The following is a 27661-nucleotide window of genomic DNA, read 5'->3' as shown; positions in this document are numbered from 1 at the left end:
TATTTCTTTGGTTTCCACATCACTTTTGTTTTCAAATATCCTTCTCCCTCCTACTTAGCAAGACATATCTTATAAGAAGAGGGGGTGGTGGAGAAAAAGGTACCCTAGTCAAACTAACCAATACATCCAGTGAATCTGACCAAATCGCAATGTTCCAAACCTATTGTTTCCCACCCCAACAGATCCATTCAAATTAGAGTTGTACCTAAACTACATAACTTGCCAACATTTAAAATTCCATTCATGAAATCACTGACTTTAATAGCTATCAAATGTGTAATTTTTAAAATGTTATGAACTGTGCATAAAATATTTTTAAAAGTAAATATCTGCAATTAGCCACAAAACACAAAGTGAATTTCCTGAACTACAGAGATAATACCTTGAAAGTGATTTCAGAAATGTACCTCAAGTTATAGAAGGTAAAATTCACTCTCATGTTAAAGAAAATAATGGACATTGATTTACTTTTATGCTTTTTTAAAAAATCTACCATCAGACAGTTTCAATAATCATAGCTGTACATTAGGTATAGATTTTTTGCCCTTAGTTGTTCCATTTGTATGATAAACATTCCATTCTTTCCATCAGTTTTTTCCCCAGAATTTCTCCCAGTCATCTCTCCTTGTCCTTCCCTGTGAATTTTGTTAGGGTTTTGCTCATTTCTGGCTAGGGTATTATATTAAGTCTACACATTAATTTGGGAAATATTGATTTTTTTACTGTATTTGTTCCATATTCATGGAAGAAAGATCAATAATATTGGGCCTTGGTTCCTTATCTGTACAACTAAAGAGGCCACAGATTCTAATCTTATGGTGTATGGCTGTTCAATGCTCTTTGCATAATATCACAAAATCCATAGTTCATGAACAAGCATTTTTTTTTAACTCTCCCCAAAAGAAATACACAATCCTTTAACAAATAAGCAAAATCAAGCTAAACAAATCCACACATTTAACCATGCCCCAAAATGTATGCTTAACATTCTTCGCATTGGGTCCAGTGCCGTTGCCCCATTAAAAGATGGGGAGCAGGCTTTGACATCCAGCCTCTGGAGTCCTGACTAGCCAACGTACTGATCAGGGTCCAGAGTCTTTCAAAGTTGCTTTTTCTTTACAATGTTGTTGCTATTGTATAAATTGTTCTTCTGGCTCAGTTCCCTTCATTCTTTATCCTTCAGAAATGCCCAAGATTATCTTTTGTCATTTCATCAGTTGATGGGCACTCTCTTTGTTTCCACTTCTTTGCTGGGGGAAAAAAAAAGGTGCTATAAGAAATTTTAGACAGTTCTTTTTCCTCTTTTTGGGGATATCTTTGGGGTATAAGTTTAGAAGTGTTATTTCTTTACAGCTTAGTGATTTGGGGGACTTTGCCATTTTTCTTTTGTCATCTTTACCCAATCCGATGAGTGTTGAAATGGAACCTGAGAGTTGTTTTAATTTGCATTTCCCCAATGGAGCTTTTTTATGTCTATTGATAGCTTGGATTTCTTCATTTGAAAACTCTGATCAGTTTCTTTGATCAGTTATCTTGGAAGAATGGCTGTCATTCTTATATGTTTGAATCAGTTCCTTATTTATATTTGCATATCCATTATCTTGTAGAGAACAGCGAGCCTGGAGTCAGGAAGACCCGAGTTCAGTTTTGGCATCAGAAACTTACTAGTTGTGACCCTGGGGCAAATCATTGAACCTCTGCTTATCTGTAAAATGGGGTTGTTGTGAGGATCAGATGAGATGTTATCTTTGTAAAGCACTTAGCACAGTTTCTGGCATGGAGCAGGCCCTTAATAAATTGCTGAAATGAATGGTGTGCTAAGTGCTTTACGGTTTCCTTTTTTAATTTGGATTGCATTGTTTTTGTTTGTGCAAAAAGTTTTCACTACTATGTGATCAAAATAATCTGTCTAGTTACAAACTTTTCCTTTTTTCAGAGTTGGCAGAAAGGTATTTTCTTTCTTGATCCTCTAATTTGTTTGTAATATGACCTTTTATATGTATGGTTATGTATTCTTCTAGAAGTCATTGCAGTATAAAGTGTGAGATGCTAGTCCAAACCTAATTTTCTCCCCAGGTTGCTTTTTAGTTTTCCCAGCATTTTTTTGTTGAGTAGCATCCTTACCCAGTAGTAGTCTCTGACTTTACTAAGCATTGTTACTGTGTTCATTTGCTTCTCTATTGTGTGACTAATCTGTTGTACTCATTGGCTTTTCTATTTTTGGCCAGTACCAAATAGTTTTGATTGTTATTGCTTTGTAATATAGTTTGAAATCTGGTACTGATAGACCCTCTTCCTTCCTCCTTTTTCCCTCCAGTATTTCTCTTGAGAATCTTAACGTTATCCTTTAAAACAAGCTTTATTATTGTTGGTTTTTTTTACCTTTCTAATGTACTTAAAATGTTTTGATTGGTATAGCACTAAATAAGTAAATGAATATAAGTAGTATTATCACAGGATAATACTATCTGTCTTGGTTTTGGAAAGAATGTTTTGTAGTTTTATTCACATAGTTCTTATGTGTGATTTGGCAGGTTATGTGTATAAATTTATTTTATACATCTTTTAGTTGTGAATGGAATGTTTCTTTTATATCTCTACATGCTTAGTTTTGTTGGTAGTATATAGAAAAGGCTGATGGACTTGTGGGAGTTTATTTTGTATCCTGCTACTTTGCTTTTGTTTCCAGTTGTTTCAATTAATTTTTTAGTTAACTATACAATTCTTATGCAGACCATCTCATTATTTGCAAAAGTGCTAGTTTTGTTTACTTTTTGCCTATGCTTATTCCCTCAATTCCTTTTTCTTGTCTTATTGCCATAACCAGCATCTCTAGTAAATGTTTAAAGAATAAGGTAATAAAAGGCATCCTTACTTTACCTCTGATCTTACTGAAAAGGTCTCTAGTTTATTTCCACTGCATATAAAGCAAACCTGGTCTTGGTTTTAGATAGATACTACTTGTCATAATACAGAAAGTTTCATTTATTCCTGTGCTATTTAGTATTTTTTAACAGAAATAGGTGTTGTATTTTGTTGAGCTTTTTCTGCATCTATTTATATATAATTTTTATTATTATTTAATATGGTCTATTAAGTTCATAGTTTTCTTATTATTGAACCAGCTTTGCATTCCTGGTGTATAAATCTTACATGGTCATAATATATAATCTTTTTGATTTGTTGATGTAGCTGCTTTAAAAATATTTGTGCTAATATTCATTAGCCATTGGTCTTTAGTTTTCTTTCTCTGATTTTTCTCTTTCTGGTTTAGGTATCAAGAACATATTTGTATCATAGAAGGAATTTGGTAGGATCCCTTCTTTTCCTATTTTTGCATACAATTGCTATAATATTGGAATTCATTATTCTTTGAACATTTGATCAAATTCAGTTTTATATTCATCTGATCCAGGGATTTTTTTTTTCTCCTTTGGGAGTTCATTAATGGCTTATTCAGTTTTTTTTTTCTAAATATGTCTAAATGTCATTCGAGTTCTATTTTTTCTTTTGTTAGCCTGAACATTTAATAATTTTGTAGACATTAATCCATTTCATTTAAATTGTCAGTATTGGGGGCAAAATTTCTAAAAATTTCCTTTGTTTCTTCACCTTTGTCATTTCTCCTTTTTCATTTTTAACACTTATTTGGTTTTCCTCCTTTTTTCATAAGACTAGCTAATTTTTTATCACTTTTATTGGTTTTGTTTGCTTTCAGTCTTGATTTCTTCTTTGATTTTCAGAATTTCTGTTTTGGTGTTTTAAATTGGAGGGGGAGGATTTTTTTAGTTGCATGCTAAATTCATTGCTCTTTTCTTTCTCTTTTGTTGATGAAAGTGTTTAGAGATATAAATTTTCTCCCTCAGGACTTCTTTGGCTGCATTTCAAAAGTTTTGGTATGTTTATCTTTTGTCATTTTTTGAAGAAATTGTCTATTTTAAAAATATATATACCATTGATTGTATTAAGGAAAGGGCCCGTGCTGTTTAACATTTTTAGCAGGTATGAGTATGGTATTTTGTGAAAAAGCTTGTTCTATATCTGTTCATATCATCATGAGATCACTATGGTATAATCAAATTCTATATCTCCAATTAATTTTTTATGCTTTCTTTAAAGACCCTTTATTAAGCCTAACTTTCATTTCATTGTGGTTGATAAAGGACATAATTTATTTTTCTTATTCTCTTGCATTTGTTTGTGAGGTTTTTATGCCCTAATTCATGGTCATTTTTTTAAAGCATCCATGCTCAGCTGTAAAATATGTAAATTCCTTTCTCCTCCCATGTAATGATCACTAGTTGCTAATAATTCATTGTCATGGGTACCTTTTATACATAATGTAATTTCTTTGTTTATTTATTTTCACCATGTCTCTTTTTACTGTTGCCTTGTCTGAGATCATGATTGCCATTCCTGCTTTTTTTGAGTTCTCCTGAGGGTTAATGAATTCTGCTCTAGCCTCTAATCTAAAATGTTTCATGTAAACAATATATTATTGGATTCAGCTTTCTGGACCCATTCTGCTAACTTTTTTTCATTTTATAGGCCAATTCATCCCATTTATGATTACGGTGATTGTTTATTGTATACCCCCACCACCCATTCTTTCCTCTTACACTCCTTCCTTTCTTTACTTCTGTTCCACTTTATAAAGAAGGTAGTGAGATAGAGAGCATGCACAACATTTCTGAGTGACCTTTCATTCTACTACTCCCTTTCTTTCCCTCCCTCTCAAAAGTCCACTTTCCAATGTTGGAGATTATTTTTATTATGACTGATGTCTACTCTCCTTCTTAAGTCTTTCCTCTTCTCACCCATTCCTCTGTTGAATTTGATATTTTTATACACCACAGTGTATGTTTTCAACTTTCTTCTTTCTTTTTCTTTTGTACCCTTGACTATGACATATAGGAAGTTCCTACCTCTTTCTTCTTTACTGTATTCTTTTCTATCTCTCTTTTCTTCAATTTAGATCATTAAAATTGAACAAAATTATCCATCGGGCCCACATTAGTCTTATTTAACTCCCTCTATGACCCTTGAAGTTATTAGGGTTCTGAGGGGACATTTGTTTCTTCTTCCCCTATTAGAGTATAAAAACTTATTTGTATAGGCTCTTTCAGTTGCTTGATTTGCCTTTCTGGGTTCTCTTGATTTTTGTGTTTCAAAGATTGTATTCAGCGCTCATCTTCTCATCAGGAATGATTGGGTCTCTTCTTTCATTAAGAGTCCATTTTTTTTTCTCTTAGAGATTTATACTCAGTTTTATTAAATAGATTATTATTATTGATTGAAAGCTTTTTATCTTTTGTAATAGCATACTTCAGCCTCTCTCATCCTTCAGAATTGTAGCTACCAAACCTTGTTTCATTCTGATTATAGTCTTGTGGTTCTCGAACTCTCACAGTATGGCTGCTCACAGTTTTTTTTCTTTCATTTGGAAACTTTGGATTTTGGCTATGCCATTCCTAGAGATTTCCATTCTAGGGTTTCTTTCAGGAAATGACAAGTGTATTTTTTCTATTTTCACTTTGTCCTGTGGTCATAATAGGTATTGACAGTTTTCATTTATGATTTCTTAGAATGTGGCATACAGGATTTTTGGGGGGTAGGGGCAGGATAGACAGTGGTCATGGTTTTCTGGTGACTCCATGATTCTTTTTTTTTGTTTTTGTTTTTGTTTTTTGGTGAGGCAGTTGGAGTTAAGTGACTTACCTAGGGTCACACAGCTAGTAATTGTTAAGTGTCTGAGGCCGGATTTGAACTCAGGTCCTCCTGAATCCAGGGCCAGTACTCTATCCACTGCGCCACCTAGCTGCCCTGCTCCATGATTCTTAAGTTATCTCTCCATGACCCATTTTCAGGTCGGTTGTTTTGTTTTGTTTGTTTTTGTTTTTGTTTTTTTTTGGCAGGGCAATGGGGGTTAAGTGACTTGCCCAGGGTCACACAGCTAGTAAGTGTCTGAGGCTGGGTTTGAACTCAGGTCCTCCTGACTCCAAGGCTGGTGCCTCATCCACTGCGCCACATAGCTGCCCCCAGGTCGGTTGTTTTGGATAGGAACTATCTTATATTTTCTTCTTTATAATTTTTTTGTTTGTTTGTTTTAATGTTTCTTGTTTCATGGAATCTTTGTTTCTGCTAATTTGTTCTGCTAAATATCAGGGAGTCTATTGGTTGAGTAAGATTTTGTACATTCTTTATTAAGCTGTTGATTCTCCTTTCAGTTCTTTGCTGGAGAGCTCTCATTTTACTTATATTTTGGTTTCTTTCATCTCTTCCAGAAATTTTAATAGACCTTGTGGACAAGCCATGCCTTTATCTGAGGCCCTGCTTGTATTCACTATGGAATTAACTCTCTTTTTCTAAGCTTATACCCTGAAGATCCATGGATGTACACAATTTCTTTATCATTGATGCTTTCATATTTCATTTATTCTTATTCCACACCTTTTTGTCAAGTCCAAGGTCCCTCTGCTCCTACCTCTTAGATGGGATAAGGGGCCTCTGATTGTTCTCTATTTATGTTGTCTAGGCTTCTGTTGCTGGCCCTTCCCTCTGCTCATTTCTGTTATATCCCAGTATCCTCTGGGTGCATAGTGCTGAGCTAGCTCCCCAAGTCTGTCAAGGACAGCTCAGGTCAGTAGCTACAAACTTTCAGAGTGCCTCAGGCCTGCAAACTGAGAGCTGACTTTTCTGGGGCTTGATAGACTTCTTGGCCTGGACACATTTGAGGTGGAAGGACTAAGGCACCTTCATGCCTGCTACCTCTGGGTGTTCCCTTTTACTGACTCTGGCCAGAGGGAGGTATTTCCTGGAAGTGTTCTCTGTTTCCTAGTCATTATTCTTTCTGCTGCTTCCTTTGTTTTCTTTTTTCTGGAGTCTACGGGTGCCAGGTGGATTGCATTCTCCCATTCACTCTGCCATTTGGACCGGAGTCAACAAGTGTTTGTTTGTTTGTTAAGAACATATCCAAGGGGGTAGCTAGGTGGCTCAGTGGATAAAGCACCACCCCTGGATTCAGGAGGACCTGAGTTCAAATCCGGCCTCAGACACTTGACACTTACTAGCTGTGTGACCCTGGGCAAGTCACTTAACCCTCATTGTGTTCCCCCCCCTCCCCCCAATTAAAAAGAACATATCCAAAGCCCCGTAGTGCTATACTTGACATTTGGGATAGACACTGACCAGGCCATTCCTGCCCTTAAAAAAAAAAAAAAGAAGTATAATCTCATGGAAAATTTTAGTGTTGAAAGGGTCTATTAAAGTCGTTGTATTTCACGCTCTTATTTTTGGCAAATAAAAAGGAAGAAAAAACCAATAAACTAAAGATATTTGTCTGGCACAGTGGCTTCTCTGTGGTAGCCACTTAATAAATTTTGTTGACTTAAATTGGAGAGAAGGAAATGTGTGCATCTACCTATCCATCCATCCACATCTATTGCCACATCTACTTAGCCATGCATTCCCCTTCCACAGTTTCACACAGAGTGGGAGGAGCTGACTGACTGCAAGAGCCATCCTGTCCAAGTGTTCTCAAATGAGAATCCCCAACAAAGGGTTCTCTAGCTTTTGCATGTAGACCTCAAGGGAGGGAGAGTCTGGGACTGCATGGGGCAGGCCACTCCTCTGGTGATTGACTCTTACCATAAGGAGGATGTTTTCCTGACCTTGAGCCTAAATCTGTCTCTGAGCAATTTCTTTTTTTTTTTTGGTGGGGCAATGGGGGGTTAAGTGACTTGCCCAGGGTCACACAGCCAGTAAGTATCAAGTGTCTGAGGCCGGATTTGAACTCAGGTCCTCCTGAATCCAGGGCCGGTGGTTTATCCACTGCGCCACCTAGCCGCCCCCCTCTGAGCAATTTCTACCCTTCCTGCTTCTCCCCTGTGGGACCAAGCCAAACAAGTCAAATTGTTCTTCCACCTGACAGCCCTCCAAGGACTTCAAGACAGGCAGCACATTCCCCTAAGTTCTTCCTCAAAGGAAATGCCCATGGACTGGTCTCCAGTTTCCAGGTCTTTCCCCATTCTCTTGTGGGTGCTGTCCAGCTTGTCATGGGCTTCTGAGAGAGGAGCGCAGTGCTGCCAAGGGCAGGGAGATGGTCATCTTTCTGCTTCTCCCAAGAGCCTATTAGCTTCTTCTCCGCTTTTGCTCTCTTGGCTCGTATTGAGCTGGGAGCCCACCAGAATCCCCAGGCCTTTTCTAACTGAATTTCCTTTCCCATTTTGTACTTGTGAAGTTTTGAATGTTTTTAAGCCTCTATTTAATTTCACCTCATTAGATTTAGGCCAACAGTCTAGCCTCTTGAGATCTTTTTTGCCCCTCACTCTTGTCTCCTAGCATGTTAGCCATCCCTCCTGGCTTTGTCACCTGCCAGTTTGGTCATATCATGCCATTTATCCCCTTAGCCAAGCAATGAATAAAAATGTCAGACAGCATGGGACCAGTGACAGCTGTCATGAGACCCTCTAATGGCTACTTCTGGGGTCTGGTCCTTCACCCAGTTCTGAGTTTAACTAGTCCAATATACTGTCATCCCTCGTCTCCTTCACCAGGATATCCAGAGACGTTATTCACTGGAAGAGACTCAGATCTGTAACCTCATCTGTTGGAATGTTCCCTTTGAAATGCTGGTTATAACTCATTCATACCTGCCCATTTTGTGTTTCCCTCATCCCTGTGCCAGGGTCATCGATGTAGGGCTGAAAGGGACCATTGGGGTTATCTAGTCCAATGCCCTCATTTTACAGTTGAAGAAACTGAGGCCAGATGAGTTAGTTGACTTTTCTGGGGTCACACACAAAGTAAGTAGCAGTGCAGGGATTTGAACTCTGGTTCTCTGGCCTCAGAGAACTCTTTCCCCTGCTGTAAGTTCCCTGCTGGGGCTCTTCTTGGCTCTCTCCTGATATCATGAAATTATCAGTAGAACCAAGCCCTAAGGTCTTCACCTAGTGTCCTGTGCTCTCAGCACATGGCCAGCCCATTGTTTTTGCTCAGTCCTTTTGGAAGGATGCTCATGTTGCATCCTCATACCCACCATGCACCTTGACATTGCCTTCTTGAATGTGATATTCTTTTAATAGTGCGTTTTTGTCGATGCCTTTTGTTTTTATATCCATGGTATGCTCTCCTCACTCTGACCCACTTTCAGTTCTTCAGTGAAGAATCTTGGCATTAAAAGTAAGGACCTTTTTTTCTAGGAGAAATTTGAAGCTTTGAAATTTCCTGAAGGTAGGCCAATTAGCCTGCTCTTCTTCTGGGCCCAACTCAGAGTGTGTGTGTGTGTGTGTGTGTGTGTGTGTGTGTGTGTGTGTGTGTGTGTGTGTGTGTGTGTGTGTAAGTACAACCATTTATGCTTTGTCCAAGTGGTTAGAAGATGATAAATAGCAGTCAATGACAGATGCCTCAGGAGGACAGGGACACACATGTATATACTGATACACAAGCTCTCTGTTGATAGTTCATAACCTCAACAACAAATATTCTTTATGATTTAACCTTGGTTGAATTTAGGTGTCAAGAAATGGAACATGGTCCCTCACTTTTTCTCCCTTCCTCCTTTTTGTACATATTCCCTACCTCCCACAGGATGAGTGGCAGGGACAGAGGCAGTAGGCCCGCTTGGCATTTGGCCTTCAGATTGAAAGCCCAAGGTTGTGAGTCTACTTCAGAAGCAAGATAGAAATAAATGTTAACAACTCTCAAAACTTCACTTTGAAGTCAATGCCAAATATCTCATGCATGGGATAGTGAGCTAACTTTATGGGAAAGCATGGATGCAAAGGAACGGATCAGAACAAATCCACTGATCTGAAGACTCTAATTTTTGGTAAATCATCAGTGGGATAGAACAAAGCTGAACCTCCTTTGCCTCCTACAAGAGGAAAATGAAGCGGTCAACAATTCTTTCTTGTTGACTAGAGTTAGGACTTCCAGTAACTGGAAAACATTTCCCATTAGTTTTCCTTTTTTCTTTTCAGAAAGACAGCAAACACTTTGTGTAAAAGAATTCATAGTAATCAGTGCAAGGGGCTGGAGGAAGGTCAGGCAGGTTCAGAAGAATTAGCGGGATCATCCAGTGTAAAGTTTCTTAAACTGTGGGTCTTGTAACCGAATGTGGGGATTGCATATAATTTGGCAGCAAATATTTGGTTTGTATACTTATTGTATATACCTGTATACCCGGGGTTGCATAAAAATTTCTCGGGCATAAAGGGGTCACAAGTGGAAAAAGTTTAAGAAGCACTCATCTAGGGGACTTGGTGCAGTAGAAAGAGCCCCAGTTCTGCAGTCTCTTCATATCGGCTCTCGGTGATGACCTTTGGAAAGTCAGGCCAACTCCCCAGAGTCCTCGCTTTCTCCGTCTGTACAATGAGGGACTGGGCCAAATATCCTTGAAGGTGCCTTCCAACTCAAAGTCTATCATATGATCTCCTCATCTCTAAGGTTACTTTCTGCTCCAGATCCTAAAATCTTATGAAAAGCTGACAGGTAAGATTGATGGCTAAGAGAAAGAGAAAAGCAGGAGGCTACTTTTATAATTGCATGGTGGCATTTCCTGAGAGCGTAGGAAATGGTCCAAAGAAGACCGCTACTGCTGTGGTTTTGTGGGGAGACTAGACAGACATTTGATGTCATTGCCATAGAGAACTCTCCCAGCAAACTCCCTCTCCCAATGCTGATCAGTCAGCACCTGCTCTTCAACAGAGAGAAGCTTCTAAAGATATCTTTAATTCCTGTCTTTGGTCTTTATACCCTCTATATTCCCTTATTCTGTCTCTCCCCCCTCCCCCCAATCTTATTACAAAGAATAAAAAAGAAAAGGAAAAATGAGTGCAACACTACTAACCACCATATCCAGAAAGTGTGATAGAACATGCTGTGCTCCACACCCACGGTCCCCCACCCCTTCCTTGTCATTCCTTCCATGCACATTGTTGCAGTTGTGTCTACTGCTTCCTTGTTGATACCCCTTTCATTTTGTAACATCAAGTTCATTGAAGTCCTTGCTTCTCTGTGTTTCTTAGAGCCCAGTAATATTCCATTATATCTACCCAATATAGCTGCTTTCATTACCCCCTGGTTATTGGGCATCCAGTACTTTGCTACCACAAAAATCGACCCTGTCAGTATTTCAGTGTTTATAGGGCCACTCTTTTTGTCATTAACCACTGTGAAGTATGTGTGTGTTTGTGGAATTTCTGGGTCAAGGGATATGGCTCTACCAAAAGTGCATTAGTGTGCCAGCCCTGCCAACAGCAACTGTTCCCATCATTGGTAATTTGCTGGGTGCAAAGTAAAACCTTGGAGTTCCTTTGATTTGCATTTTCCTTAGCAGTTGCCACCTAGAGTACTTTTTTCATATGGATATTAACTCTGTCATTATTCTTTTGACCACTTATCTATTGGGGAATGGTAAGTAAATGCTAGCCACCTATTATTACTATTATTATTGTTGTTATATGTTCAAACATGTTTGTGACTTTCCATGGATCCTGGAAGCCCTCTATAACACCATTCATTGTCTTACATTTAGTATAAGTCAGTTTAATTTCAGGCCCTATTGAAAGCAGAAGTGCTGCTAAAAGACCACTAGTCACTTCTGCCACCATTGTCCAAAAAATAGTTCTTAAGAACATAATTCTATCCATGGGGCTGTCACGGGGAAAAGGTGGGGGTCCTTAGGTATTCCTCAAAGAATTACACTCTCACACACAGTCCAATTAGAATTAAAGCAGTCTTTTATTTGGTGCTAGGGCAGGTTATTGAGAGGCAAGGCAAAGACTTTGCCTCAAGAGGAGGAGAAATTAGAAGCATTCTCCTCCTAGAACAGAGGGAAGGCAAAAGCTTTTATAGAGGATAGATGGGGTGTCTACCTGAAAGTGGAATGTTCCCTTTTTGGGTGGGGTGGGGAGAGCTTGGGTGCTTGTCATATTCCTGAGAGTTGAGGGGAGTTTTCTTTGAAAATCTGGGGTTCTCTCTCTCTCCTATCTCTGGTCTGGCAGTAGCCATGCCTAACTGACTTTCCTGCTATAGAATTTTATCTCCCCTTACTTCTTAGGTATGTCTGTCCTGATAACTAGTTGGTTAATCTAAACTTTAATAGTCCCTTGATTTCTTGATATGTCTGTCCTGTTACTTGGTCATCTTTGGCTTTACTTCTCACTGGAGAAACTTCTGATTTATCCTAATCCATTCAGTAATCTCTTTGTAATGAATCACAAACCCAGCAAGCCACTAGACTTTTCCTAGAATGTTAAGGAGACCTGGATGTAGGCTTAGAGAGTCCAGTTTTGTCTAGCTAAATGCATTCCCTAAGTGTGGCTTCTGTGTTCCATCCTTTTCCCAGCCTTGTTCATTCGCAAAGTCATCTAGATGACAGGTCATACTGTGTCTCCTCGCTCCAGAATTAGGATTGATGATGGTTGGGAATTAGCAGGAAGCAGATTTGGCTCCGGGCGGAATGGGCTGACTTGATCCTACCCTAGCAGCCTGAAGGAAGGTTGGAGGACCACTTGTCAGGAATATTAGAGAGCCATCCTTGGCTGGGGAAGGGTTAAAGCAGTTCAGTCTCTCAGAACCTTTTCTGTGCCAGGACCATTTGGACTCTCTCTGCCCAATTCACTGAGAAAACAAGGCTCTTTCTGGCAGGTCATCAAGACCTCTCTGGCAGGTCACCTAGACCCTGGATCCAGGCCTGGGGGACTTCCCAAGAGCCTGCTCCATCCTCCTTAGATTCCCTTAAAGATCCCTTTAACTCATCTCTGTCCCCTACTCATCAAGCCCAATTCAACATCACCTGTGCCTTCTTTGTTTGCTCTTGAGAGCAATCTATGCATTTCCTTCTTTGTTCTTCCTCACATTATGGAATTTTAGAGGTCATTTAGTCTAGCCCACCAAAAAAAAGTAATGCCTTTGTTGTTGTTGTTAGATTACTTTCTGATTATACCCCTTCCTTTCCCCTTTCCCTGCCTAGCACACCCTCTCTTAACAAAGATTAAATAAGAAGGGGGTGGGGGGAGTGAAGTTTAGCAAAACCCACTAACAAAATTACCTGTATCTGACAGTATGTGCAGTATCCCATACCTCTAGTGTCTCACCTCTGCAAAGAAGGGAAAGCTTCTCAGCTCTTCTTTAGGACCAATCCTTGTCATTTTAATTAAACAACCTTCAGATTTGTTTTCTAATTCTTTCCATTTACATAGATGGTAGTGCCTGCATATGGTATTTTCCTGGTTCTGCTTAATGAATTCACTCTGTAATCACTGTGAATCATTCTCATGTTTCTGAATTCTTCAGTCATTTTTTATAGCACAGTAACATCCCATCGTGTTCATGTACAACTGTGTTGTTTAGCCATTCCCCAGTCTGTGGGCAACTAGGATGTTGCTAATTCTTTGCTACCACAAAAAAGTACTGTTGTGCGTATTTTGATATCGATCCGGGCTTTTTTTTTTTAATCATCAGCCCTTTTTTTTTTTTTTTTTTGCAGGCAATGGGGGTTAAGTGACTTGCCCAGGGTCACACAGCTAGTAAGTGTCAAGTGTCTGAGGCCGGATTTGAACTCAGATACTCCTGAATTCAGGGCCGGTGCTTTAACCACTGCGCCATCTAGCTGCCCCCAATCATCAGCCCTTTTGAGAGCACATGCCCACCACTGGACCAGAGGGTACAGATGAGGTAGTCATGTTCTTAACATGACTCCATATGGATTCCCTCACTGGAACAGTCACAGCTCAACCCATGGTGCATTTATGTGTCTGTCTTTCCTCAGCCTTATCAAGTGACTTCCTTTATTTGCCACCTTTTGTCAGTTGACTTATACTAGCTATATTGATTTTGTTCAAGTCAAAGATTTTTGTCCTCATGTGTTTTAATGTTTTGTAATCTCTTACATCCCTTTTTAGTTAAAAATGAATGCTACACCTACCCAAGGTTACCTCCTTCTTAATCCATTCTCCTAATTTGTTTATATTCAAGTCACGTGATTATATGTGTGTGGATTGAGGTATTGGACTAAATCTAATTTGCCACGTTGCTTTTTAGTCTTTCCAGTATGTCTTATCAAACGAGGACTTCTTCCCCAACTAGTTTATGTTCTCAGGCTTATCCTATAGTGGGTTATTAAATTGGGTTGTTTTTATTCTTCCTTAGGTTTCTTTCTTTGTACTTGAATCTTTAACACCTAGCATTAGCACAGTGATTGGTACACAGTAGTGACTGCATATGGTATTTTAATGTGTGCTTGTTGATGGATTAGGATACTCTGTTCCACCTATTGCTTTTTCCATTTTTCAACCAGCACTAAAGAGTTTTAATGATTATCACTTTATAATTTGAGAAGTAACATTCTGCCTTGATTTTCTCTTTTGTCATTATTTTCCTTGTTATATTAGACTTTTTGTTCCCCCAAATGAAATTTTAAATCGTGTCTGGTTTTCTAACCCTCCCTTAGTAATTATGCATGTAAATGCATAATGTATTTATTTACAAATTTATAAATCATTTTACATGGTCACCGTTTTAATTATATTGATAAAACCCAACCATGAGCAGTGAATGCTCCTTCAATTATTTGTCATTTGTTTTTTCTGTAAACTGTACCTTGTAATTATATCTACATTAATTTTGAGTCTGTCTCACAACAGATATCAAATATGCATTGTAAAACAGAACAGGTTTCTCTCCTGGCTAAGTCCAAAAAGTGTGTTTTGTTATTCATATTGAATCCCTCACCTCTCTGTCAACAGGGAGGGCAGGGAGGGGGGATAGTAGTAATGACATCCCATAAAAGATAGCTGATAAAATCTCTTTTGTGGTGTGTAGAAGAGAACAGAGGGAAGCTGAGACAAGCAGAACAATTTTGAAAGTGTGTGGGATTTATTATGTACTTTTAAAAAAGCAAATGGTGGGGCAGCTAGGTGACACAGTGGATAAAGCACCGGCCCTGGAGTCAGGAGGACCTAAGTTCAAATCCGGCCTCAGATACTTGACACTTAGTAGCTGTGTGACCCTGGACAAGGCACTTAATCTCCATTACCCCACCAAAAAAATAAAAAGAGCAAATGGTATAAAATGGCGACTTATGCTTTCATATAAAATCCTTTTTGCATTCTGCTCTGTGCATAGAAATGATACTTTATGTTGTTGTTAAAGTTTGAAATAAAAAGATATTTTCAAAGATTATAAGTCCTTTGTGCTTAGCAATTGTTTCATTTGGTATACTTGTATCCCCAGTATCTGGCACATAGTACGTAGGCAGGCACTGTTGTTTATCTTGGGGTAGAGAACTCCTCATGAGTAGAGAACTCCTCATGAGTAAATCTCTTCTACCAATACAGGTCAGTGGCTGTTATGCAGTTTACATGCTTGTGGCACTGAGAAGCTAAGGAACTTGTCTTGGGTCACATAGCCGGCCTATGAAATGTAGGCCCTGAATTCAGGTCTTCCTGAACCAGGAGCCTTTTCTTTGGACAGTCACAGCCTTCAAAGTCTCCAGCATAACATTGACATTTGAATTATATAAGAGATGAAATTTCAATAAAATTAGACCATAATTCAAATTTGAAATATAAAATTTACTTTAAAAACATCTGTTTTGTACATGAGGAGCAGGTATAGTAGTTATTAGCATAAACAGACTTCCCTCCAGAAATGTCAGTTGGTTATAATTAGAGTTGAGGTGCAGACAATATTTATCAATAAGGATTGGAAGTTAAGTAATATAAGGGTTGTAAATTCCATTGGTTTGCCTCAAGAAGCAAGACGAGTTTTGCTTTGTGATAGAACAGGATATTCTTTCCATTGATTGTACCTATTAAGGAGGAGAAGGTTTTACAGAGTAATGGGGACAAGTGTGTGTGTGTGTGTGTGTGTGTCTTTAATATCTCATATATCTTATATTTTCTCACAGCCACCCGTGACTAAAAGTCTAGTAACCAACTGTAAACCAGTAACTGATAAAATCCATAAAGCATATAAAGACAAAAACAAATATAGGTATGTAATTTGGGTGGTGGTGGTGTTGAGCTCATCTAGCATGATGGAACCATTATTTTAAACGATCCTCTCGTTGATTAAGCATTTTCCTTTAATAAAAAATTTTTCCTATGACTACATACTTCTTATTATTTTAGCTAAGTAACCATATTTCTGTTAAATCTGTGTAAATGTTTTTCTCCCCTTCATTATGTCTTGGCAACAATTAGGTTTGAAATCATGGGAGAAGAGGAAATTGCTTTCAAAATGATTCGCACCAATGTTTCTCATGTGGTTGGCCAATTAGATGACATCAGAAAAAATCCCAGGTACTCATTTCTTAATTTGCACCGTAAAATTTAAATGGCCTTTTCTTCTTCTTCTTTTTTTTTTTTTTAGCAAGGAATAATTTAGAATAAACTTAGTAATTACTAATTAGCAAAATAAAAAATGATCATTTAACCACAAGGCGTCCAGTTTATTTATAATTGGTTTTAAAACCCGTATGTTAATATTACATTGTTTCATATATCATCTTTGTTTGGCCTTTCCCCCCTCAATCATGAATGTACAATGTATGAATTATTTCCAGGGATCCTTTTTTTTTTTCTTTTTTTGGCTATTACCTCTAAGATGGTTATGAATATTTTTGTACACATAGAAATTCTGGCCCCTACTTAAGTCATTCAACAGTAACATATATTATATTCATACTAATTAACAGATCAGAATGCCAGAAGAAACTGGACATAGGCAGGCACACCCCAAAGCAAGTAAAACCGAACAACTAAAGTGAACTCTGAGTGCTGTGCATTAATAAGAATACCCTCAGAACTGAACCCATTGTGTATTATTGGGACTACCAAGTCAGAAAATTCCCTTTGAAGAAACGTTGAGAAGAAAGGAGCAAACTCCTGCTCGATCTCAAAGTTCTTTTAGACCCTTGAGCAATTCAAATACCTGAGAAGCTAAACACGTTTCAGAATATATTTTCTTGTTCCAAGTCAACATGTTAAAAAATTTTTGTGTAAGAAAAACGTATTATCCCCAAATTTTAAAACACTTGTTTTAATCTGTGGTAAGTTAGTTACATGGTTATGGCCAGAAACCATTACACATTGTTTTGTTTGCCTGTTTGTTTTCTGTCCATCAGATTCCAAATTCAAATTAAGTTGGCAAGCAGGAACTATTTACCTTTGCTTGAGATTAGTAGGAGTTTAAAATGAGTAGTCATACTATTCCAGACACAAGCTGTAAAAGATCTAGAGTAGGGATGAGCTCTTGGCCAGGATATCTAAAATGACTGATAGACATATGTTTGTTTAGTGTTCTTTACCCATAACACATTTTGAGTAATTTAAAAATTTTTCAGCAATCAAGCATTAAAATGCAATTTGGGGAGAGAAGGAAAAACTGTCCGGAAGAAGAGCAAGTAATAGAGAAGACAGTATGTCATAGAAAATATCCAGGAAGAGGGATGGTAATAATCTTCCCAGCCTCAGATAAATTGCTCAAATGTACAGAATGAATTAGAAACCTTGCAGAATAGTCTAGCCCACCTTTGTGGTATTGCTGTGACTTGATAAGATGGAATTCTTGATTAGAATATGGACCAGAAAGAATATACTTTGGGACAGTTAGAACCCTGAGGTGAGGGGAAGGCAGAACTACATAAATCTTTTCTTTCCTTCTTGTATATTAGCTAGATTTTCATTTTACATCTCCCTGATGTGTCAGGCAGACTTTATTCTTGGAAAAGAAATCATGGCTGACATGCAGCGATATAACAATGTTTTGGCGACTTGTCAGGCATATTGTAAAAACATGGCTCAGTGTCGTCATTAACTTTATCAGTGTGTGATTTATATGTCCCTAGTTGCTGAATTCTCAGAGACAGTTTGTTTTTCCTTTTCCCTCTGCTGGTAACCAAGCTTTTCTAAAATGGTTAGTGAGAGCCAGGGAACTCTCATTTTTGCAGTGCTTTTACCTTCCTGATCCAGCTCCTTAATCATCCATCGGGCTAATGCTGGGGGGTCAGTGAGGGCCTTTTCCTCATCCCACAGAGAGGATACTCTATCTGTGCCTAAGGCTACTGCAGCTACAAGATACCAGACTGTCTTTTCTCCATAGGGCCCTCATTTCAGCCACAAATTCATTCTGAGTCAGGCTAGCCAACTGATGCCAAATGTTCTGAGCCAGGCCTAGCTCAGGTCAAGTCCAGTTATTCAGCCTTGGGATTGAGATCCAGTGAGATGCTCAAGGCCCACTGTAGTGAAAGAATTAAAGGGGATATAAAGCTGCTGTCTTCCACTTCCACATTAACAGGACAACAGTGCCTGAACACATTGGTGTCCTACAGGACAGTGGGAGGGAATACCACCATCACTCCCTTAAGCTGAGCTTTATATATCGCTGTTCCCCTAGACCAACTAAATCCTAAGGTGGCATCCTTAAAGAAAACTACCCTAATCTACATAAAATAAACGCTTTTCTTCCTACATGGCCCCTACCAAATTGTAAAAGATTAAGGTATGTTCTGGTCGATAGCTTGTGTGTCTGTGGTCTGAGAACTGGCTTCGTTGGGTTTGGGAAGGTTTATCACTTGGTTGGATACAGCTCTTCTTCCTCTTTTTTTTTTTTTGTTTGTTTGTTTTGGTGAGGCAATTGGGGTCAAGTGACTTGCCCAGGGACATACAGCTAGTAAGTGTCAAGTGTCTGAGCCGGATTTGAACTCAGGTGCTCCTGACTCCAGAACCAGTGCTCTATCCACTGTGCCACCTAGCCGCCCCTATACAGCTTTTCTTAAAGACCATCTATTAAGTTCTAGACAGTGCGGGAAACAGCATTGATGGACATTGATTATCCGTAGCATCTTTCTCATGAGATTTTAAGAAACTTTAAGCTCAGATTTCTTGCTGTGTTTTAAGAAATACCATCGTCTATTTATAAAAGACAAGTCATCTTTTACACAGCTTATGCTTTCGCAAGAGATTCATAAAAGGCTAGATTCATTCCTTTGCACCAATTCTCATTAGTTTCCATTTCAGAATGTGATAAATCAAGTCTTTTCTTCAAATTTTGGCAGTATAACATATAAATAACAGCAGATGTTTGTTCTTTCAGAAAATTTGTTTGCTTGAATGACAATATTGATCACAATCACAAAGATGCACAGACTGTAAAAGCCGTGCTAAGAGATTTCTACGAGTCCATGTTTCCCCAACCATCCCAGTTTGAGCTGCCACGAGAATATCGCAACCGTTTCCTTCACATGCATGAGCTCCAGGAATGGTAAGTCCTTGTGTCAGGTAGTGATCATACAACGAGCAGTTATCATCGAGCATATGTTGTTGCTTTTCCTTCTTAGAATATGCTTTTTAAAATACCCTTACAAAATAAAGACAGGGATCTTTTTTTTTCCCCTTAATATCATAAAAAGCAAGGAGCTTTAGAAAAGAAAGGCAGGTATGGAGGGCAAAGGTACAAAAGATGAAGAAGATAAAAATCAAGGAGAAGGGCCCTTAGGTTTCTGAATCTAGGATTAAGATACAGGAATGCAATGAAGCTACACTAGAAATTTCCTAATTACTTAAGAATATAAAGCAATGATGCCCATTCTTCTTTACAATATTGTATATAATTCTAGAAATGCCATCAATAGAACTAAGATAAAAGAAAGAATTGAAGGGTATAAAGATAGGTAAAGAGGAGATAAAACTCTTTTTGCTGATGACAGGATAGTTTACTTGCAAAATTTTAGGGAGGAAATAGCCTACTGAAGCATGCTCAGTACTTAGCTAGATTCAAGGAACACTTTGGTGTAGTAGATAAAGCACTGGCCCTGTATTCAAGAGGATCTGAATTCAAATGTGGCCTCAGACACTTGACACTTACTAGCTGTGTGACCCTGGACAAGTCATTTAACTCTCATTGCCTTGCAAAAAAACAAAAAGCAAAACCACAAAGTGTTCCTTAAAGAAATAAAAACAACATTAAAAAGATACTCATTTAATGTTGAAATATGTATTTACATAACATCTATCATTTACAAGGCAATCCAGGTGCCAGGCAGGATCCAAACAAGTATAGATTGTGCCATCAAGGATGGTCCTTGTAGGGTTGTTATAAGGGTGAGGGTCAGTCCTAAAAAGGTGGTAGCAAGGTAGCCTAGCATAAGTGCCTATGCATTGTAATGGCAAGAGCTCTGGACTGGGCTCTGTAGCCACCTGACTCTGCCTTGGGAGAAGCTCCAGCCTCCTGGACTGTCTCTTCGTCTGTGAAGTGAGGGCGCTGGATGAGTGGAGCTCTAAGTTACCCTCTAGCATTTGAGAGCTGTTTGAGGGCAGGGAACTATGTCAGTAAGTATGTCGAGATGGAAATAAGAAAAGTTTTTCAAGGGATAAGAAGGGAGAGAGAATGCGTGTAGATGGATGGATGGATGGATAGCCAGATTTGAACCATAGGGTAGTAGTGGAAGATGAAGTTAAAAAAAGTAACCTGGGGCCTGATTGTGGAGGAATTGGAATGCAAACTTAAAGAATTTAGACTTTGTTTCATTTACAAATGAAATATTACATGTAAAGAAAGTGCTTTATAAACCTTCAAGTGTTCTATAAGTGTTAGCAATTAATATACTTTGGGGAACCATGCAAAGTCCATGCACAGTGGAGTAACATCTCTAAAGTATTATTTTAGGAAAATTAATCTGGTCAGTGATTCTCAGCAAGGTGGATTAAAGGGAAGAGGCAAGAGACAGAAAGTTATTTAAATAACCCAAATGTGAGGTGATTGGAGCTTAAGCTGGGGCAATGGTATTGGGCAAAGAAGGGCAGGGATGAATGAGGGAGAAGGGAATTGGTGGGCCTTTGTGCCTGACCATGTTTGGGACTCAAGAAAGAAGGAAAGGTAAAGAATAATCAAGATTTCAAGTCTGAGTAACAGGAATAAGGAATGTTGAGTAAGGGGAGGAAGCCCAGACAAGCAGAGCAGTTTTGAAAAGAATGGAGTGGATTTACCATGGACTTTTTAAACACGTGGCATATGAAATCTAGAGTCATAGTTTAATGTGCTGTCTCCTTTGTGGTTGGTCCGTCGGTCTTGGTCTCTCTCTCTAGGTGACGCAGTTGGGGTTAAGTGACTTGCCCAGGGTCACACAGCTAATAAGTGTCAAGTGTCAGGTCCTTCTGACTCCAGGGCCAGTGCTTTATCCACTGTGCCACCTAGCTGTCCCAGTGGTCTCTCTTATATGTGGAAATGTTCTGTGAGTGTGTGGGTGTGCGTGCGCGCACACGTTCGTGTTTGTGTAGTTCAAAATAAAATGAAAAATGAGAAAGGCAGATGGGAAGCAGATTTGGGAGGGAAAATGGTAAATTTGATTTTAGGTTAGTGCTATGGACAAAGTCATCTGCACAGAGATAACAGGGAAGCTGAGAGCATTGGTCATTGAGTTCTCCAGAGGATGGGCAGGTTTAAAGAGAGAAGCCAGAGGCCAGTGTCAGTGACCTTGGGTGGTGACCTTGGACCAAGAAAGAAGGAAGAAGAGCCAGCAAAGCACAGACTTCACTTAGAGCAGTTCTGCAGGGAGGAAGGAAAAGTGCAGATTAAAGGGATTGGTGAATTGGTCTCCACTACCCCATATGTCTGTCTTGTCAGTGTCATTCTAAAAGATCAGTCAAAGTGTTGTGGACATCCACATGTTTTCCTTTTTAGTAGGAGAGGATGTTGTTTGTGGGTCATAGTCCTTCCCTCCTTCCTTCCCTCCTTCCTTCCCTCCTTCCTTCCTTCCCTCCTTCCTTCCTTCCTAAGCACCGGCTTAAATGCATTTTTGCTTCCCCTCCATCTGGTAGAGGAGGACCATGAAATGCTTCCCAGCGAAATACTGCTAACTGTTGACGGGCCTTTTCACTTTGGCGTGTGCCTGCAATTTGGGAAAGACGTGATTAAAAGGTGACAAGAGACACAGTGATAAAAAAAGAAAAGACAAAGTTACATAGCAAACCTTCCTGAGGTCAGATTTGAGAGCTTCCCATAGTCATTTCTTTTATTTAAAGAATGATAAATATTTGACTACATACTGGTAGAGATAAGCATATGTGAAAGTACATATGTGTTTTCCTCTTTCTCTTTGCAGGAGGGCTTATAGAGATAAATTAAAATTTTGGACCCATTGTGTACTTGTAACATTGATCATGTTTACCGTGTTCTCATTTTTTGCCGAGCAGGTAAGTTTTGTGAGCTTTAGGTAAATACTAGACCCTATTAATTGGTATACTAACATCTGATAATTTTAAGAAAATGATATAAGTTTATAATCTATCACATCTTAACACTTTAATAACATTTGAGTTAATGCTAGCCAAATATCATTAAACAGTGTACCCCTTTTACGTAATTAGCCTCAGAATTAATTATTGCCTGTAATATTTTTGGCCTGAAGACTCAACAGATGACCTTTGGTGACTCAAGCTATAAATATTCTCAAATGGGAGGGATGTTGGAACCTTCCTGAATATGATGCCACATCTGGACACTCCTAAAAGGCACTTGATTGTTTTTCTTCACTGTTTCTATAGCTAGTTTTCATGTCATCTGATGCCATTACATTTTGTAAGACTTGTTGTGTATGTAACACTGTGTCTATGCAGAATCTTTAGGTGTGTGCGTATGTGTCGGTATAAAAACTGTGTAAATGAATTATGATTCCTTCATTATGTGTAATAAAAGTTTTCCAAAGTGTTAAGCAGATGACCATTTCTTGTGCATTTTTAGATGTAGAAACGCAGTGGAAATATGACAGTTGTCTTCGACTTTTACATAACAGTCGGCCATCTCCTTACAAAAGAGTGCCCCCTCCTAACACAGCTGTGCATGAGCTTGAGGTCCCTGAAGAAATTATGCACCACTAATAAATTTGTATTAATTTAAAACAGCGGTCCAGAGCTCACATGCTGCACTCCTTTAACTTTTTTACTGCAGTACACAGATGGGGTAGGTCTCTGGAAATTCTACATGCTGATGAACATTTTCTCAGTTTGGCAGGCTTAAAACATATGTAGAGGGCTGGCTTGCTGAGTCTGATGTACAGTCAGTGTTGCCACGCCTGCTGTCACTTGGTATATTTTAATCCCTATTATGGACAATTAAGAGCCATGTTCTGCCTTCCTTCCACTATTTAGCTAATTGCACTCAAACGGAAGATTTTTCCCAGAAGGAGGATCCACAAGGAAGCTGGTACCGAACGGATCGGGGTGTAGGAGGTGGAAAGAGTCTGCCTTCGAGTTCAGTCGATGTCAGTGGCGTCTTTGTGACATGATGCCTCGAGATCCGGGCCTGAAGAAATGAAGAGAAACATCCTGACAGATGCCAATTTGTGGGCACAAAGCGTGGCACCCAGACCAGCCGAGCTGTCTAACAGACACACTGAAAAAGAAGAGGTGTGTTGGGCAGCCATCAGCTGGAATTTCACTTTGGAAGCATTAGCTCATGGACATGTTATCCTTTTTTATAAAAAGGGTTACCGAAAGAGAGACAGCTGCCTTTATTGCAGTGGACATTGCCAAGTAAATTTTATATCTGAATCCTAGGCCAGCGTGGGAGCAGTTACCAAGAGGCCTCCCTCAGCCTTTGCATTCCAAAGCATTCTGCTGTTCTCTTGCTGGGATGCTTTTTCTCATTTTCCATTTTTGAAAAAGTAATAACTAAGTTAACTCTTTTAGCTGTCCTTGTGTCTAAACTGTGATGCCAAAACATATTGGTGAATGTACTATTTAAACACAGCCTCATATGGGGGAGGGGGGGGCAAAACAATTTGGATACAAAGAATGTTAGTGGGATTTGGCTATGGAAGACCTCAGCAACTGACGTCTGAAATGTCTTGGTTTGGGTTCACTTGAGCCCCTGGGAATACAGGGATTGTGGTTGGAGGTCTGAGGACAGAGGGCTGCTGACCAAGTGTACTCGTGTTTTGGAAACGGTGTCAAATTCAAACAGAAGTGCCTCATTGTAGAAATCGGCGATATTGTCCCCAATATTGAGATAACCTTTTAATCCTGGGCAAGCTCGAACGTTGTGTTATGACATGAATAGGGCTATCAAAGACTTGGGGAGACAAGGAAGTCTTTTCCAGTGGACATTTCTGATGTACTTTAAATCACAGTCACAGCAGTATTCTTTCAAAAATCACATGAATCATTTTGTAATAATGGTAAAATTTGGAATTTGGAATGTACAGAATGTGTTTGTGCTGTCACTGTGTGGTTAAAAAGACTCACTAAAAAAAGTCACTTGTCTGATGATTTCTTTGCCCCATTACATTTTTAACAAAAGCTTCACTGAATATTCAGCAATATTTAAACAAGTGTCTGTATCAAAAGGCCAACAGGTGCTAATTGGGTTGGGAGGGAGGGTGGTTCTATTCTGGAAGAGAAATGCTATCCAAGATTTGAGGGGGGGGGGAAGGACAATAGTTTTCATTTACATACTTTCAAATATATACTTCCAGGCTTTCTGTCCATTAGCAAATATATCTTTTTTTCCTTTAGGTTCTACCTTTATTTTTAGACTTAATATTTTTTTATTCTCCCTCATGTCATCCCTCCCCCCCACCCACCCATTGAGAAGGCAAGCAATATGACAACCATTATACATGTGAAGTCATGCAAAACATATTGCCACATCGTCAGTAAGTATATCTTAAGTGTACCTAATGTTCTCTGGGCTATGGAAATGCATGGACAAGAATGAAACATTCCTATCGACAAGATGTTGAATAACATTCTAATTAAGTAACTTAGCCCAAACGTTAAAATCCCCATTTTACAGATTTGGAAGGTGATCCTTAGCTTTGAAGTATCTTGCTCAAGGTCATACATCTGATAAGAGGAAGAACTAGTATGTAAACCCTAGTTTCTTTAATTCAATGCTCTTTTTACTGTAGGAGTCTGCTTCTGTAGTCTGTGTATAAATAGGGGCTTAGTAGATAGTTGGTATAATGGTAATAATAAATTATAATTTCTGTTGGGGAATGCAATGGAAGGAGGGGTCTGACTCAGGAGTGGAGGTCTGACTTAGAAATTGTCACTGGGGGCAGCTAGGTAGTGTAGTGGATAAAGCACTGGCCCTGGATTCAGGAGGACCTGAGTTCAAATCCAGACTCAGACACTTGACACTTACTAGCACATTGGGCAAGTCACTTAGCCCTCATTGTACTGCCAAAAAAAAAAAAAAGGTCACCATTTTCTTTCACTTTTTTTTTTTTGCAGGGGGGTGGGGAGGATAAGGATGATTTGGTTTGGTTTGGTTTTCCACCACACTACTCTCAGTATTTGCCCTTACTCCCTTAGACTTTTGCCCATGCCTGGGGTTTTAGAATTGGAAGCTCTTCTTGTGGACGCACGTCCTTGACTTGTTGAAATTTGTCTATTGAATTATGACATTTACATATCAAGATAAATATCATTTTTATTCAGAATTCATAATAATTGAACCAGAACTGGACTGGTTTTACTTTGTACCCAAATTTTATTTGAAGAAAGGCTTCTTTGAACTGATTACTATTTGAGCAAGATTGCAAGGAAAATAAATGCCTATAGCAAAGCACTTTGTAAACACTGATTCCCAAGACGAGGAAACTTTACCCAGTAGCTACTTTAATTATAATTATAAATGTTCAAATGGGATTTCTTTTAACCTTTATAGTTTAAACATTGCACTAATTCATATGGCCCCCTAGTAACTCCAAATCATTGAAGAAATTTTATTCCACACACATACAAAAAACGACCATGTAGATTATGTCCCTCATATTTGGAAACAGTGTTGTGCAGTTGTGTCGATAAAAGACAGATCATTTGGTCCTTGTCATCATCCAGACTTGCCTTGCTCTCTGCCACACCCTTTGTACATCAAAGGCTAATTGGCCCCTGTTAAAATGGATCCATCCTGTGTACTTAAATTCTTCCGTGCCAAATGGAGGCATAATCTGGGACAGTTCCCCACCATTCATCACTACTGCTGACGAATACTATTATCGCCATCATGTCCAGTCGTGATTCATTACACTGCCCTTGGTGGCCCATGGCATCTTGCCCAGGCATCCGGCTTCTCTCCTGGCTGCCTTGTGAAGCCATCTGCGACATTCTGGCCTGGTCATAAATGTCAGTCCAAAGATCTTAAAATAAAGCAGCACCGCCAGCTGCTCCGTAGGCCTTTGGTTGGGTGTTTGATGTGCAGTCGATGCTACCATGTTTGATAGCTTTTGGGAAGACAGAATGAACAAGGTCTTTACAATTTTATTTTCTATTTTGGGCAATAAGCCTATGAGTAAACAGCTTTATTGGGGCATTTGTTTCCAATAGGCAGCTAAGTGGCATGGTAAATAGTGTTGGACTTGGAGTTAGAAAGACTCCACTCCAAGTCCTGCCTCTAGCTAAGCCTGGTGATCCTAGGCAAATTGTTTTACCTCTCAGCCTCAGTTTCCTCATCCGTAAATGGGGAGAATAATATCCCCTCTTCCCAGGGTTCTGGTGGATAAAATGAGATAATTTTTCTAAGGTGCTTTGCAAACTTTAGAGTATTAGATAAATGCTAGCTGTTATTGTTATGGGTATATGGGAGAGCCGGATCTCAGCAGAGTAGTGGGTTATTTAACCGTTATTTCTAAGTGTTTTCCATTTGGAGGAGTAGAAGTCAACTCCAGAATAGTCTGTGAATTTGGAATCGTTTGGGGTGAAGAGGGAAGGCTGAACTAAGTTCTAAATCCTTGAAAGGTGGGAGAATCTCACAGAGGATGACAGAAATGAGGATTCAGCTTCTGCCCTGAAACCCTGGGATGCTGATTGGTGAGAGCTCTCTATATCTAGCCCAACCCAAACCCAGCCTGTGAAGGTCTATATGCCGGGGCAGCTAGGTGGCACAGTGGATAAAGCATCGGCCCTGAATTCAGGAGTACCCGAATTCAAATCTGGCCTCAGACACTTGACACTTACTAGCTGTGTGACCCTGGGCAAGTCACTTAACCCCCATTGCCCCCCCCACACACACACACACAAAAAAAAAAGAAGGTCTATATGCCATGTCTCCTTGCTCTGGTCTTGACCTCTGAGGGAACATATGTCTTTCTACTTCTGGCTCTCAAAGAAAACCATGACTATTGCTAGAAAGGATGTGTCGATCACCTGATGTTTCCACTCATTGCCTCTGTGATCTTTCTGATAATAGCCCCTTGAAGGCAGAGGATGTCTTGCTTGTTAGATTTATATCCCCAGTGTTTATGTCTGTCACACAGAAGCCTTTAATATATGCTGTTTGGTTCCCTCATTTGTCTGACTAGAGTGGTTGAGCTAGATGGAATGAATGTGAAAGGAGAGGCCTCTGAGTGATAGCTTCAGAGGGAGCATCTACAAAGAAGCAGGGAGGAGGCCTGTCCTCTCTAGCCTCGGTATAGGCAGGGATCGGGGATGAGGGAAGAGTGCGAGGGAGCGCAAATGTCCTTGGAGAGGGGAAACAGATGCAATGCCTTTCAGAGACACATTTTTCTTGATTGCAAACATTGTGGGAAGAAATCAAGAGTGAAGGGAAGTTTATGAATGACAGAGGTGAGATAGCAAAGGCATAGAGAAGAGGAAAGGGGAAAAAGTCTAAGCAAAGATGACTACTGAAAGAAATGGGGGGGCAGCTAGGTGGT

The 27661-nt window shown here is 39.3% G+C and overlaps 1 protein-coding gene across 4 annotated transcripts in view; it reads left to right on the top strand.

The window, feature by feature from the left end:
* GNPTAB (N-acetylglucosamine-1-phosphate transferase subunits alpha and beta) overlaps positions 1–24051 on the top strand; it is a 77245-nt gene extending 53194 nt beyond the window's left edge. Inside the window, exons 17-23 of one of the 4 annotated variants that reach the window (XM_043966852.1) lie at positions 3275–3310; positions 3867–3896; positions 15914–15999; positions 16209–16307; positions 19102–19269; positions 22109–22199; positions 23154–24051. In XM_043966852.1, coding sequence (XP_043822787.1) covers positions 3275–3310; positions 3867–3896; positions 15914–15999; positions 16209–16307; positions 19102–19269; positions 22109–22199; positions 23154–23231 — 588 coding nt within the window. In that variant the 3' untranslated portion in view covers positions 23232–24051. Of the gene's footprint in view, positions 1–3274; positions 3311–3866; positions 3897–15913; positions 16000–16208; positions 16308–19101; positions 19270–22108; positions 22200–22414; positions 22974–23153 lie in introns of those variants that run through there. The other 3 variants (XM_043966853.1, XM_043966854.1, XM_043966855.1) reach the window with 3 other exon arrangements.
* The last annotated feature ends 3610 nt before the right edge of the window (positions 24052–27661 follow it).

Source organism: Dromiciops gliroides, chromosome 5 (genome assembly GCF_019393635.1).
Source record: "Dromiciops gliroides isolate mDroGli1 chromosome 5, mDroGli1.pri, whole genome shotgun sequence".
NCBI classification, from domain to species: Eukaryota; Metazoa; Chordata; class Mammalia; order Microbiotheria; family Microbiotheriidae; genus Dromiciops; species Dromiciops gliroides.
This window is presented reverse-complemented; position numbering and strand designations above follow the sequence as displayed.